Here is a 12,761-nt window from a genome sequence, read left to right as displayed (position 1 = left end):
GTGTGGGTTCACAGCACACACCAGAATGTGTTTCTAGGAAAAGGGGCCTTTATTCTCTGAACTCTTCAGCTTTTATAGGGTCCTACACTACAGGGTTAACAGGATTGGGTAAGGGAACATCACCTCTCGTCCCATTGGTGGCACAAGAGAAAACCAAGCTATCTACAGTTACACTGAACTGTTTTGAGAAAGCAAGATAATTTACAAATATTGTCCTTGAGTGCGAGATTCCCCAAGAACCTTTCCCTTGGGAACAGTCAGCCACTGACAGCCTGCATTTCCCTCAGGCTCAGAGAACATCAGGTCCCCAGGGGTCCTGGGGCACTGCATGCAGGCAGCCCCAGCCAGCAGTGCAAGTGAAGGAATTACTGCAGCCTCATGGCATCAAGGCCATGATCATCCATAATCAAGGCTGGGTTATCTGCCAGGGAACGTCCCCTGTGGGAGAGGCTCCTTCCAGCACAGACACTGGTGCTCAGCAGCAGGTCCTGAAAGCAGAGATGTGTTTCTGCAGGACAGACTGCAGGAGCATTCAGTGCTGCATCTAAACCAAGACTGTCATCTGAACAGCCTGAAATTCTCTGAAGTCATAATCTTCATCTAAAATTTGCACTAGTTTTGAAGAGCTATGAAGTGTAACCAAGTACAAAACAAAGATACTAATTTCTAAAACAGACATAGCACTAGTTCTGTGTTTTAACAGTGGTCTATAAAAGCTGTCCTGAAGAAAAATTTGTATAAAAATCAATGACATTTTTTAAAAAAGGAAATATATCTTACAACACCACAAGTTATTTGAGGGTATGAAGCTGCAGAGTGACCTCAAGAGAGCCCTCATGTAACCCAGCCTACCTTGCTGAAAATTAGGGTCTACCTGCTGAAGGCTCAGGTGCTGCAATCTTGGACTCCTTTCCAAGGAAGGAGAGAGCACCCCACTCAAAGCAAAGGAACAAGGGTGCAGAAGAAATCAGGTAAGAGAAAATGTAATGCAATTTTAAGGAAGAAAGATACACAACCCAAATCACAATTTAAAAATGCAGCTGCTAAAAGTTCCCCTCATATTTGCTTCAGTCCTGATTCAAGCCTGGATCTGCCCGATGCCTGGTGTGTCCAGACTATTTCCAGCCTTTGCAAACATCAATTTGTACCAAATTACAATGACTTCATCTGCAGTGACTTGATCTGGGGCACTTCCCCAAGCCCTAAGCCCTCCTGGGCTGGAGGACACTGCAGAACAGCCTCGCTGCCTCCTGGGCAGAGCTGGAAGCCCTCAAGTGGCTGAAGACCCTGCACTGGGAGGAATGTGACCACAAAGGGAAAGCAATGTCTGATCCAGCTCCCAGACCTCTGGCCCTGTGGCTCTGGAGCCTCCTGGAAGCCAGACCTTAGCAGAGAAGTGATGCTGTGCTGCTCATAATGACAGATGCTGAGCCCAGGGAGGTTTAACTGCCACAACACTTTCACCACTGACCCCCATACTTATGAAGTGGCTGCCCCTTCTTTTAGTCATTCTCACTCTTTCCAAGGAAATTTAGAAACCACCTAAATAAACCAGCACCCATTGAGACATTGCAAATGTCACAGGAGTCATCCATGTGTCTCACTATTTGTCCTACATTTGACTCGATTCATTCACGACTGATGAAGTCATTCATCATTAAGAAACCAAACCACACCACACCACAATTTGGGAATCTTTGACTGGACTCCCCTGGCAGAACTGATCAGAGGGAATGGTAGCAAACTCACACTTTTCTAATTTCCTGCTGCTTTTGGCCTGGCCCAGGCTATTCCTTGCAGAGTCAGAGCAAGCCACCACGGAGAAAGGAGCACGCTGCTGGCACTTTGCAGGGACATCAGCCCAGTTTGTGCAGAGTGCTTGGGGCTCAACCAGCCCTTCCCAACACCACAGCTGGGACCAAGGGACAGCCCCTTCTGACCTTTACTTCCACCCCTGACAATTATCCACGGGGAAAATTCCCCCTCAGGTGGAAGCCTGGCACTCCAACACGCACAGGCAGAAGTCAATAATCCTTTCCTCATTATATCTAGTTTTAATTGCCATCTCATTGTAAAGAAGCAGTGTTTATTCAGCTGAAGGCAGAGTTCAGTTTGTAGTTTGGACTGCAAAGTTTCCAAATTAAAAATCCAGGCAAGGACATGGCTTGATTAAAATGGGAACTGTGGATTAGGAGAACCTGTAAGAAGATGGACAATGTCAGCCTTGTCTGTCACTGGGTAAGGAAGAGCTGCTCATGGTGAAGCCTTCTGATCCTCAGTGGTTTGACTCCAGTTAACAGCAGCTGAAGATTTAACTCTTTTATACCTAACACTGGTTAAACCCACCCCAAGACCAAGTTTTGAGTCATTTGCAGACCATTAGTCATGCAAATCTGTAGAGATCAGTGTTTTAATCCCAAACAGACTGCAGCATCTCTTGGAGATGTGCACACAAATTGGAGGATATGAATACTTGCAAAATTGGGAATAGTTGGATTGCAGGTTTTTGTGCAGACCCCTCTTAGAGGCAGGAGTTATCTGTGAAATTCCCAGCTGGATCTATGCCCACATTCCTGTGCTTGCAAAATTGCACCATGGGGACTCAGAGTGATGATTCACACACAACTGCATTGTTTATACATTTTAGGTTTCTTGGTTAACACAGAAAAAGTTGTATTACAGAGTGAGTGTGAAAGGCAGCACCTGCCTGAACATCCCACCTGGGAGCTAAGGTGCTGAAGGGAGTTTTATGTTCTCCAAGTATTTGTTCTTCCCCCATCCCTGGCTCTCCCCCTGGCACAGCTCCCCATGTGCTGCTTGCTTTTCACATCACACAAGCTGCAGTGACCTACTGGCTCATCGAGTACCTCTCACAGCCAGAGAGGGATTGTCTTGTACATTTGCTTTAAAAATGCCTCTAAGCACTCACTGCATCCAGATGTGAGCACACAAGTCTCTTGGAACTGGTGAGGAAACAGCAATAGAATGGCTGGGCAGGGTAAGGCCATACCAGCTTCTGCTGGGCACAAAAGCAGCTCTCAGTGCTCTGAGCTCTCATAAGAAAACTAACTCAGATGGGAAATTCAGATGATTCATCCTCATTTTCTTAATTTAAAAATGGCCAGAGATTTATCAATAAATACTGATCATAAATGAGTGTTATATTTCTATATGTACAGTTAATTAAAAAGAAATAATTACATTATTATTTATAACAAACTATGAAAAACAGGTGGAGAAAAAAATAGATTCTAAGCTAATCAATTCTAGGTCTTCATTCTTGTGAGACAAGAGGTCTATACAGACAAAAAGTGCCCCACTAACAATCCCTGCTCCCTGCAGGACGTGACCTGAGCTGAGAAAGTTCTGCTTGTGCGAGGAACACTGAGAGTCCAGGCATTTTTCTGCAGTAGAAGACTTTATAACTGCTTTCAGTTTGCACCATAAAAACATTGTAGATCTTTAAGATGGTTATATTCTTGCCAGGCATTTTATTTCACAACAGCTAAAAAATTGTGCAGATGTTTTCCAAACTTTTCCGAGCAGCTGCTCCCAACATTTCAAAGTGCAGCTCCAAAAGGACTCAAGTTGCCACTGCAGGAGGAGCTGAATCCTCCCAATTATTTCATTGAGTTTTAAGGGGAGAAAAGACCTTTTCCCCACCTCTGCACATTGCTAATATTAACCCAATTTGTACCAAATGAAACTGTGAGGAGCAGCAATGCCAAACCCAGGCGTTCAGGGCTCATGAGTCAGGCCTCCAACAATCATGAGACTGGATTTTAAATCATGCAATCAGCCTCCCGCCCTCAAAGTTGCATCATTTTTGTCTGTCTGAATTTTGAAAGCCCAAAACATCCAGGTTTGTATTTTTAACATTTTGGTTTGTTTCTTGGATTGGACCTGAAAAGTTCAGTAAGAAAAGTCACCTGCACAGGGATTTTTAAATTGCTATTCATATTCCAAGAACTGCAATGAAATTGCAAAGAATTTGCAAAAGCCTCGAGCTGCCATGTGGATGTGAGCTAGTTCAGTGATGAATATTCAATTACATCATGCTCATTCTGAAGGGATGAAATCCTCCTTATGGGGATTTTGTCACTCTCCCTACCTGTGAGGGCAAACACTCACCTTGCTGCAGGTACAACTCCTCTCAGCAAAGCCTGGACATGAGCCCAGCTCATGCTCCACCTCTGCTGGGAATTATTTGGATTCATTTTCAGGTGGTAAACAGAGCAAGCCAGCAGGCTGAGCGTGTACAATTGCTGACCCTTAAATTCCTTTCTATTTCCCCATGTTCATATTTGTTCTGTCAGCTACCCCAGCAGGAATAAACCCCCAAATGTGTGCCCATGCAGAGCCACCCCACAAACCCCTGCAGTGAAGGAGCTGCTGCTGGTTCCCTGGCTTGGCCTGAGCTGTGCTGATTCCTGGCTTTTACTGCAGCAGAGCTGTGTCTCTACGAGGCCTTTCACCATAATAGCTGTGTTAGCAAAATAAAATTAAAAAAAAAAATAACCCAACCACCTTAACCAGCACCAGCTCTGTGGTGAGCTGCTGGAGGGTAAAACAAGCCCTGCTCGAGGTTTCCAGAGAGCACTCCTCTGTTCAATGCAAAATGGAGAATTCAGCACCAGAATGAGTTAATCCCCTTTGCTTACACACATTATATAAACCATTTTCTACCTCCGCATCTCTCATCACCAAAGTCACCATTTTCAAAAACTGTTGTCAAAACTGTTGTGAATTTGACTGCACTGAAAGAAGTTCTGTGTGAAGCACCCAGAGTCCCTCCCAGCTTGCAGGAAGATCCCTTCTCCTCACACCCTGCACACGCTCACACACCAGCTTTGCTCTGTCCCCAGACTGTCCCCAAGGAACGAGGATGCTCCTGGCAGAGCTGGCCCAGAGCTGGTGACCTGCCAGCCATCGATGCTCAGGGAAGCACCCCCAAGCCTTGGACAGCCAGGAGTGAAAGGAGTGAGCCTGGGGAAAGGCAGGGGAAGGAGAGGAGCTCTGCCTGGCCCTCTCTTTACCTGTTTTCACCTACAGCACAGCCAGTGCTGCCCCAGCTCCTGCACACCTGGGGGACCTGCGAGTCTGGGATTCCCCAGGAAAGTCACAGTTCTGACACCAGTTACCAGTTTCAGGTCCCTGAAAAGCTCTGATCCTGCTTCACCCCTCTGTGAGAGCTGGGGACTAGACTGTCTGCCTCCTTCTGCAGGGGAATAACTTTAATTCATTACCATTGCTCTGCACTGGAGTGAAAAATGTTATTGTTATTATCCCTTTAAACTGAAAGTGGGTTGAAGGAATAAAAGTAAATGTATGGTCTGTTTTGGCAGATGCCTCCCAACAGATGGGTGTCTATGGTGCTCTTTGTGAGAGCTGGCTGCTGCCTGTGATTCAGACTGTCTAAGGAATGCCATGAGCTTGGAGTAAATGGACAGCAAGTCTGGGAAAGCACTTTATTGTGGTTTAGAAGCTTTCAATTCCCAACTGCACGAACAAGTTCTTTTTTTTTTTTCAAGTAACCCTTTGCCAGTATTTCAAAACCATCACCGAAATTTGCCTGATGCCTGCCGAGAAGGGAGCGCTTTTGGCTGATAACAGCCAGCCTTCAAAGAGGAACCTTCAAACCTCCAGCCCTGCACCTGGGGCTGGGGGCAGCAGGTCCTGGTGGGAGCCTGCCCATGGAGGGGCAGCAGAGCCCTCGTGCCCCCCGAGCAGCTCTGGGCTCTGCACAGGAAACGCTTTGTGACACAGCTCGCCTGTGGGCACTGGCTGCGCCAATTAAAGATTCCTGAGCTCCAGAACAAAGAGGTGCCAGAGGAACCCATGGTTTTAATCACTCCATTCATTCTCTTCCTTCCTCTACTGCTGATTTGGGATGTATGGGTTTTTCTTTCTCTCGTTTTGTTTTGCTTTGCAGGCTTTGAGGCAGCTGCTCAGAAAGGGCAGTCTTCAAATGGGGCTGGATTTCTCTGGGCTTTTTAACTGGGAATTGTTTCTAGAGGTGAAGAAGATCAGATGGAGCCTGCTATAACAATACAAATAATTCTAATTCAGGTATGCAGGTGTAGGGGCTTTTCTGAGAATCCACATGTGTGTTACTAACACAAATTAATTAATGCTTAACTGTACAAGGGGGAAGGATAAGGCACTTTTTAATAATGGTAAACTGAGGTACAGGGAAGTTAAACACTTTGCTGAAAGACCAAGCTCAGACCCAACCCAGACCTTCCTCCTAATAGACTGATCTTTCTGCTCCAGGGTTTGGGGAGCAGAATCACTTTTCTGCTCTCTTTTTATCCTTCCTCTAGAAAAGTAATGCATAGGACAGGGGCATGGAGATCCTAACACAACACAAACCTACAAGAGCAGTGATCCAAAGAGAAAGCTGCAGTGTACCCAGGGAGTGCTGCAAGGTCCCAGCAGAGAACAGAAAATCTGTAATAATGTGAGTCAGAGCTTCAGGAATGAGCCTGATGAATACATAGATTTGCTAGAGCGTTTGAGCAAAATGTTTTGGAGAATGTACAGGCTTCACTCTTAGTCAAAACTCTGCCTGAGCAGAAGTGACCACACCTTCTATGAAAAGTAGTTCTAATTAAAAACAGAGCATGGCTTTTTTAGATGCAAATTGTTGCTCGAAACTGAACCCCAGCCCATTTGTAGGATTCAAATTCACCCCCATCGAAAATGCCAGGAAACAAGAACATTTTCCCTCTGCCCTGTCTTGCTACTCAACGCTGTGCATGGACACAAGATGAAAACAATGACAAACCAACCTAAAATATGTCCCTACAAGATGAAAACAACGACAAACCAACCTAAAATATGCCCCTAAAGCCAGCATCCTCTGTGCTGTCTGTGCATGGCTCGAGTCAATGTTTAGAGAGAAAAGCAGCTCCTCTCCAGCCAGGCAGGACCAGCTGCCAGTGCAGCTCCAGAGGGTTTCCCAATGGAAACAGCCCCAGAGCAGCTCTGGATGTGCCAGCATCCAGCCAGGGCCCCCAGGACTCCCCTGGAGCAGCACTCTGGGCTCTGACAGTCCCAGCCCAGCCCTGGAGGCACTCCCTGCCCAAGGAGAACGGAGCTGGCCAGAAATGAAAGCTCCCTCCTGAACGTGAAGGAAAGAAGGATTTGAATTTCACCTCCCGGTACGGTGGGGACAGACTGAGGGTTTCTTGAATGAATGAAGGAACACAGGAGGGAAGTGCAGGGATGGAACACACTCTGAGTGCTGCAGGAGGAGCAGAACTGCACACACCAACACCCAGCTGGTCAGGGAGTGATCTCCAGCGCTGGGTGATGTGCGAGGACCACACTGCACATCCTGCACAGCCGCTTTCTGCAGAAATCTCTGACGTGCCTGGGGCTTTCTGTGAAACACCTGAGCTCGCTATGAACCATCTGCACTGATCAGCAGCCTGATAAACCACTGCACAACATCTGCCTTGCTCTTCTCCTCCCAAAAGACATTGCTGTGCACCAAAAATAATTGAGAGCTGCTGGATGCAGCAGACACTTTGGAGTGTCAGATGTGGTTAGACAGTTGCTATTTGAATAATGACAATCATTTTTCTTTGCAAAGTTCAGCCTGACAGCTGAACTGAAAAGATCTCAGTCTAAGGCAGGCAAGGTGATAACACTTAAACTACACAACCACAATCTGTGCGTGGAATTGAGCCTCGTGCTCGTGTCCCAGACAGGGAACTGGCCATGGCAGCTGAGCTGTGTCCCCAGGGCTGCACAGGAGCCTCTGGTTCTGCAGGGGAGCACAATCAGAGCCCCCAGCCCTGGGTCACCCCCTCGTGATCCTGCCCCACCAGGGGACTGCAGACAGAGCTGCAAAGAACTACAGCTTGAACTGGGTTTGTGCTTTAAAGAGCTCATCCCAGTGCCCTCAGGGTGCTGCAGGAACTACATTCTATTTGTCAACATCTGTGGTTGTTTGGGTAACTTTTACCATCGTGGGTAGTTTGGTTATGAATAATATTAAGGTGAGGCCTTGGCTCACGAGCTTATTGCTCTGTCACCCCAGGGCTTTCAGTTGCATTTGAGGCTGATCCCTGCCTGCCAGCACTAGCCTGGACACCTGCTGCATCCTCCAGGATCTCCTGACACCCAGGGTGTCACCGCTCCCAAAACAATTCCAACAGCAGTGGAGCTCTGGCCACCCCAGGACAGTCATTCCCAAAACAATTCCAACAGCAGTGGAGCTCTGGCCACCCCAGGACAGTCATTCCCAAAACAATTCCAACAGCAGTGGAGCTCTGGCCACCCCAGGACAGTCCCTCCACAGGAAGGAGGAACAGCAGCCTGGCCATGCCCAGGTCACCCTGGCAGAGCTCAGAACAGAAACAGAGCCCAGGACACCACGGCTGTGGCTTAACCATGAGGGCAAGAGCTGGTGAGAGGAGGCCACAGCAGCAAAGGGACGGAAGCTGGAGCGCCGGCAGAACTCCGCAGAAAGGAGAACAAGGCAGAGGGAGGAGGAAGATGGGGGAAGGGAGGAAGAGCAAAGGGAAGTGAGAGACAGAGCAGGGATTGCCCAAGAGCCTGGGCAGCAGCAGCAGCAGCACTCAGCTCGTGCCAAGCCTGCTGGGGAAGCACCAGATCCGTGTCTGTCCGTGAAAATCACTGCAAGACCTCACAGATCACTTTATCTCACAAGAGCTTTCTGGATAAAAGGGATTTAAGGGCAAAGCCTCCATAATCCTTTGGGCTGGCTTTCTTTTAATACTATAAAGCACAAACCCAAACTTTCTAGTCAGGAAAAACATGGCTTTTGTTATGTTCTGAGTCACTCTTACCCAGCAGCAAACAATGTGGCTTTTCAATTCAAGTCCTGAACATTTCAGCATGAAATGCTTTGCAAAGCCCTAAAGTAAATGACAATTGTCCAAGTCACACTTCCAGCTGATATAAACTCACTGAGGTCAGTGAAGAGACTGCATGTGCCCCATCTTGCCTGGCCTGATTTGGGTGGCATGATTGATAAACTAAGCTCTAGCTGAAATCAATTCAAGATGAACCAGTCAGCCAAGGAGAAGCCTGGGATTTCATTATTAATTGCTGCTGTTCTGCTCCTCTTAGGGAGGTTGAGTGCATTCTTGGTGAGCTGTGCTGCAGCTGGTCTGATTCAAAACTCAGGAAAATTAACTTTGTAGTCCACCTTGGGAGTTCTTTCAAGTGAACTGTAACTTGACCAAGTTAGCTTTTACTTCAAGATTCCTTCTTTTCTCCTTCTTACACAAGGTGTGTACCAAGCACTTTTAGAAATGTGGCAGAACCTCTCAGCTTCTCATATTAAAATTACCCTAAATAAGCGTTTAGTTCTCCTGTCAGAAGGATTCCCTTGCCTTGTTATCATGCTCAATTCCCTGAATGGAAAGCAAATCTCCCAAGTTGAATTTAGGACTCCACAATCTCCTGCTCAGAGAAAGGAGCCAGTAAAAACTCTCCAGATTTTCCTGTGATGGCACCAAAGCTGCATCAAGCGCTCTGCAAACACAGCTAAGAGAGGAAACCATCCAAACTCTGCCCACAAACCCAGCAGTGAAGGCTGCACACCTTACAGAGCACTCAGGACCCAAGCTGAAGAAACTTTCACAAGCACAGTTTCACATCTCCAGGTAAGTGCAGTAAAAATGCCAGTAAAAATGGGTGCTCAGGGCACATCCTGGTGCCCATCCAGGACATCAGGCCTGAATTGCCTGCACTGAGAGCAGAGTTACTTCCTGCACAAGAACATCCTGTATTTGCAGCAACATTTCCAGCAAACTCTGCTCCCACTAAAATCAGTGCTGGGTTTGCTGCTGCTCTCTGTGACTGCAGGGTCCAGCTGCACTATTAATTCTGCATCGATTTCCTCCTGCCAGAAACATGCTTTAATAAAAGAAACAATCAACAAGATTGCCAATAGCTGCCTACCTAAGAATAAGCAGGATATGTTCAAAGAAAGCTTTACTCTAACTTGTGCTCATTCCTAAAGGCTAAATCAGCTGGCTCACAACAAAGGAACAGCATTGTTTTACTTATCAATGTCCCACTGTTCATCTAGAACATCTGCAATGGTTTTGCCTGCAGCACTACCCCATTCATTACAGGCCTCGATAGATTGCTCAATGGGCTTTTTTTTTTTGGTACAAAATGTACAAGAGCATTTTACAAAGTGGACTTTGCCCTGATATGAAAAATATAATAAAATAATTAAGAAGCGTGTTTCGTTTCCAACTGGCGATGGAACCTTCGGCAAAGGGGAACGAAATGGGACCAGCTCAACGTGGCTTGGGGCAAGCAGAGGGTTCTCGTGGCTGAGTGGCCAAAGAGCTTTGCCATCTACCAAAAATGGAAGCCCTAAATCCAGCCTGAATGCCCAGCAAACACCCACACCCATCCCAGGGGGCCACGCCGAGGAATGGGGGATTGAGAGCTCCAACCTCGCCCCCTCCCTCCAACCTCGCAGCCCCAGAGAGGGGCACAGCACTTACCATCATCCAGGTACGCCTGGTCCAGGTTCTGCTCCTGCTTGATGGTCACTCCTGCCGGCAGCACCTCCTTCTGCTCGCTCCCTGGTGGCCCGTTCTTGGCTGCCCGCTGGCCGGGGGCCGCCTGCTGCTGGATGACGGTGGGGTACGAGCCGGGGCTGAGCCTCTGCGCCTGGCTGGCCTGGGGCTGGCTGGATCTCGACACGCTGGACGTGAAATTCTCACAGCACATGATGTGCTGGAACTCCTGGTGGCTGCCACACCTCAGCTGCTGGTTGGTTGGAGAGTAGTGGATGACAGGAGAGGACTGCTGGTGGCCTGGGGAGTGCTGCAGCACGGCTCCAGCTTGGCCTGGAGACCCCGCGTGCACCAGCACGGACCGGTGGGCATCGGCAATGGCAACTGGTGTGGCCATCAGGTTGGGCTGCTGGTAGCCCAGCTGGCTGGGGCTCAGGCTCTTGCTCCTTTGGTAAATGACAGCTGGGTTCTGCTGGTGGTAGCGCGAGTCGGGAGAGGAGAGGCCTGAGCGCAGCTGCTGGCAAGGAGCCATGGTGGCCACCAGGCAGGAGGGGGACTCGGTGGCCAGCGTGTGCTGTGAATAGTAAGGCTGTGTTACTGTCCCCAGAGCACTGTGCACTGGACTGCAGATTAGGGCTGGATCATAGTCATCAATGGGCTCTGTTTTGATTGATGGTACTAGAATAAATGCAAAGGACGTTATTCGTAACGAGCTGAGGAGAAACAGAGAGGTTTTCCTTGAAGTAACAAGAGATTTAAGCCTTTTACAAGATCTGTGTGTGTAAACTCATATGTCCCAAGCACTGAGTTTAATAAATCACCCACATGCAACCACAGGAAAGATTCATCCAAGAACTCTGTGCTAAGAGGTTCTTGAAAAATCTTAAATGTACTAACGAACCACAAATTGCTAAAATTGAAAAATTCAACACTGCAGCTCCTGTTTTAATTCATTTAAGGGCCATTCTGGAACCCAGACAAAACAAGAAGTCATGGATAGGTGTTTCGTGCAGTGCTTCCATCTCCAAGAGACTGAATCAATAGAAATCCCAGGACATAAACAACTCCCCATCTTTCTGGCAAACATTTCACAGGTGACCAAAGGCAGAGCTGAACTATTTTAGAGCTTCTGTCTCTGCTGCACAAAGTTTCCTCAGGGCTGAGAGCTCAAGGCCCATCTGACACCATCACTTAAAAGACCATGATTTAGTAAGAGTTGTGTGAATCCTGGTGGGGCCAATGATGGTCCTCTACATTTCCAATGATTTTTTGGTCATATCTTCTCCAAAACTCACTACAGGAACACCATACAATGGAAACCACACAGTGGTAATGCAAAATTCCTTTCTGGAAGTAAAGATTCCTTCTCCTGAGTGGTTTGTGTTAGGGATTGCATTGAGATAGAAGTGTGCTCCTCGATACCATTCCAGAGCAGAACAATTTACCAACTGTACAAACCCTGCCCACTGGAGATACCCTATAGAGTTCATAAATTCAGGGAGAGGACAGGAGATTTTCAGGCTGGAGGAGACCAAAATAAAAGTTGGAACAAATGTTTGCCTGTCCTTAGAGATAAATCAAATTAAGACATCATTTGAAGCTTGCATAAAATCTGGTGCTGTGATTTTATGCTTTCTGGTTTCCACAAACACAATACTCTGATTTTCTCACAATATTTTTCCCCTAGCCAAAGCTGAGAAATTCTGGGAATCTCATTAGTAATCCTGTTGCATTTATTGTGACATGGCTCACCAATCCCCCGGAGGAAGAACATCAGAAAAGCATTCATATTCTCCTCAACTAGCCTCATTCTGAAGAATATGTATTGCTTGCCTTCCTCCATCCCAAGCCCTTTCCCAGATCTGATGTTTTCCTATTGCTGGACACGTCAGAGAAGGCAACACTCATGGTTTTCAGAGGGTCACATCATCCCAGACTGAGCCTGTTCCCACTCAGGCTCTTGGCAAACTTCCACCAGGGCAGCATCAGCCCATCACCAAGATAACAGATAACTGACACCTCAAACTGATGGAAATTCCTGAATCACAGGCATCTCTTATTTAAACCAAGCAGCTGTTGAGTGCTGAATTAAATTAGCAACATTTAGATCCTCAAAGAACAGCAAGAAAACAACAGAGCAGGAAATCAAAACTTGCTCATGAAGTTAGGCAACAAGTGGGTGATTGGTGAAATTACCTGGGTGATTGGTGAAATTACCTGGGTGATAGGTGAAATTACCTGGGTGAT

General features: G+C 47.3%; 1 protein-coding gene across 1 annotated transcript in view; it reads right to left on the bottom strand.

Moving 5' to 3' along the window:
* NFATC2 (nuclear factor of activated T cells 2) overlaps nt 1-12,761 on the bottom strand; it is a 66,353-nt gene that overhangs the window by 18,516 nt on the left and 35,076 nt on the right. Inside the window, exon 7 of the mRNA XM_033519186.1 lies at nt 10,500-11,300. Within this exon, the coding sequence (XP_033375077.1) occupies nt 10,500-11,300 (801 nt within the window). The remainder of the gene's footprint in view (nt 1-10,499; nt 11,301-12,761) is intronic.

This window comes from Parus major, chromosome 20 (assembly GCF_001522545.3).
Source record: "Parus major isolate Abel chromosome 20, Parus_major1.1, whole genome shotgun sequence".
NCBI lineage: Eukaryota > Metazoa > Chordata > Aves > Passeriformes > Paridae > Parus > Parus major.
This window is presented reverse-complemented; position numbering and strand designations above follow the sequence as displayed.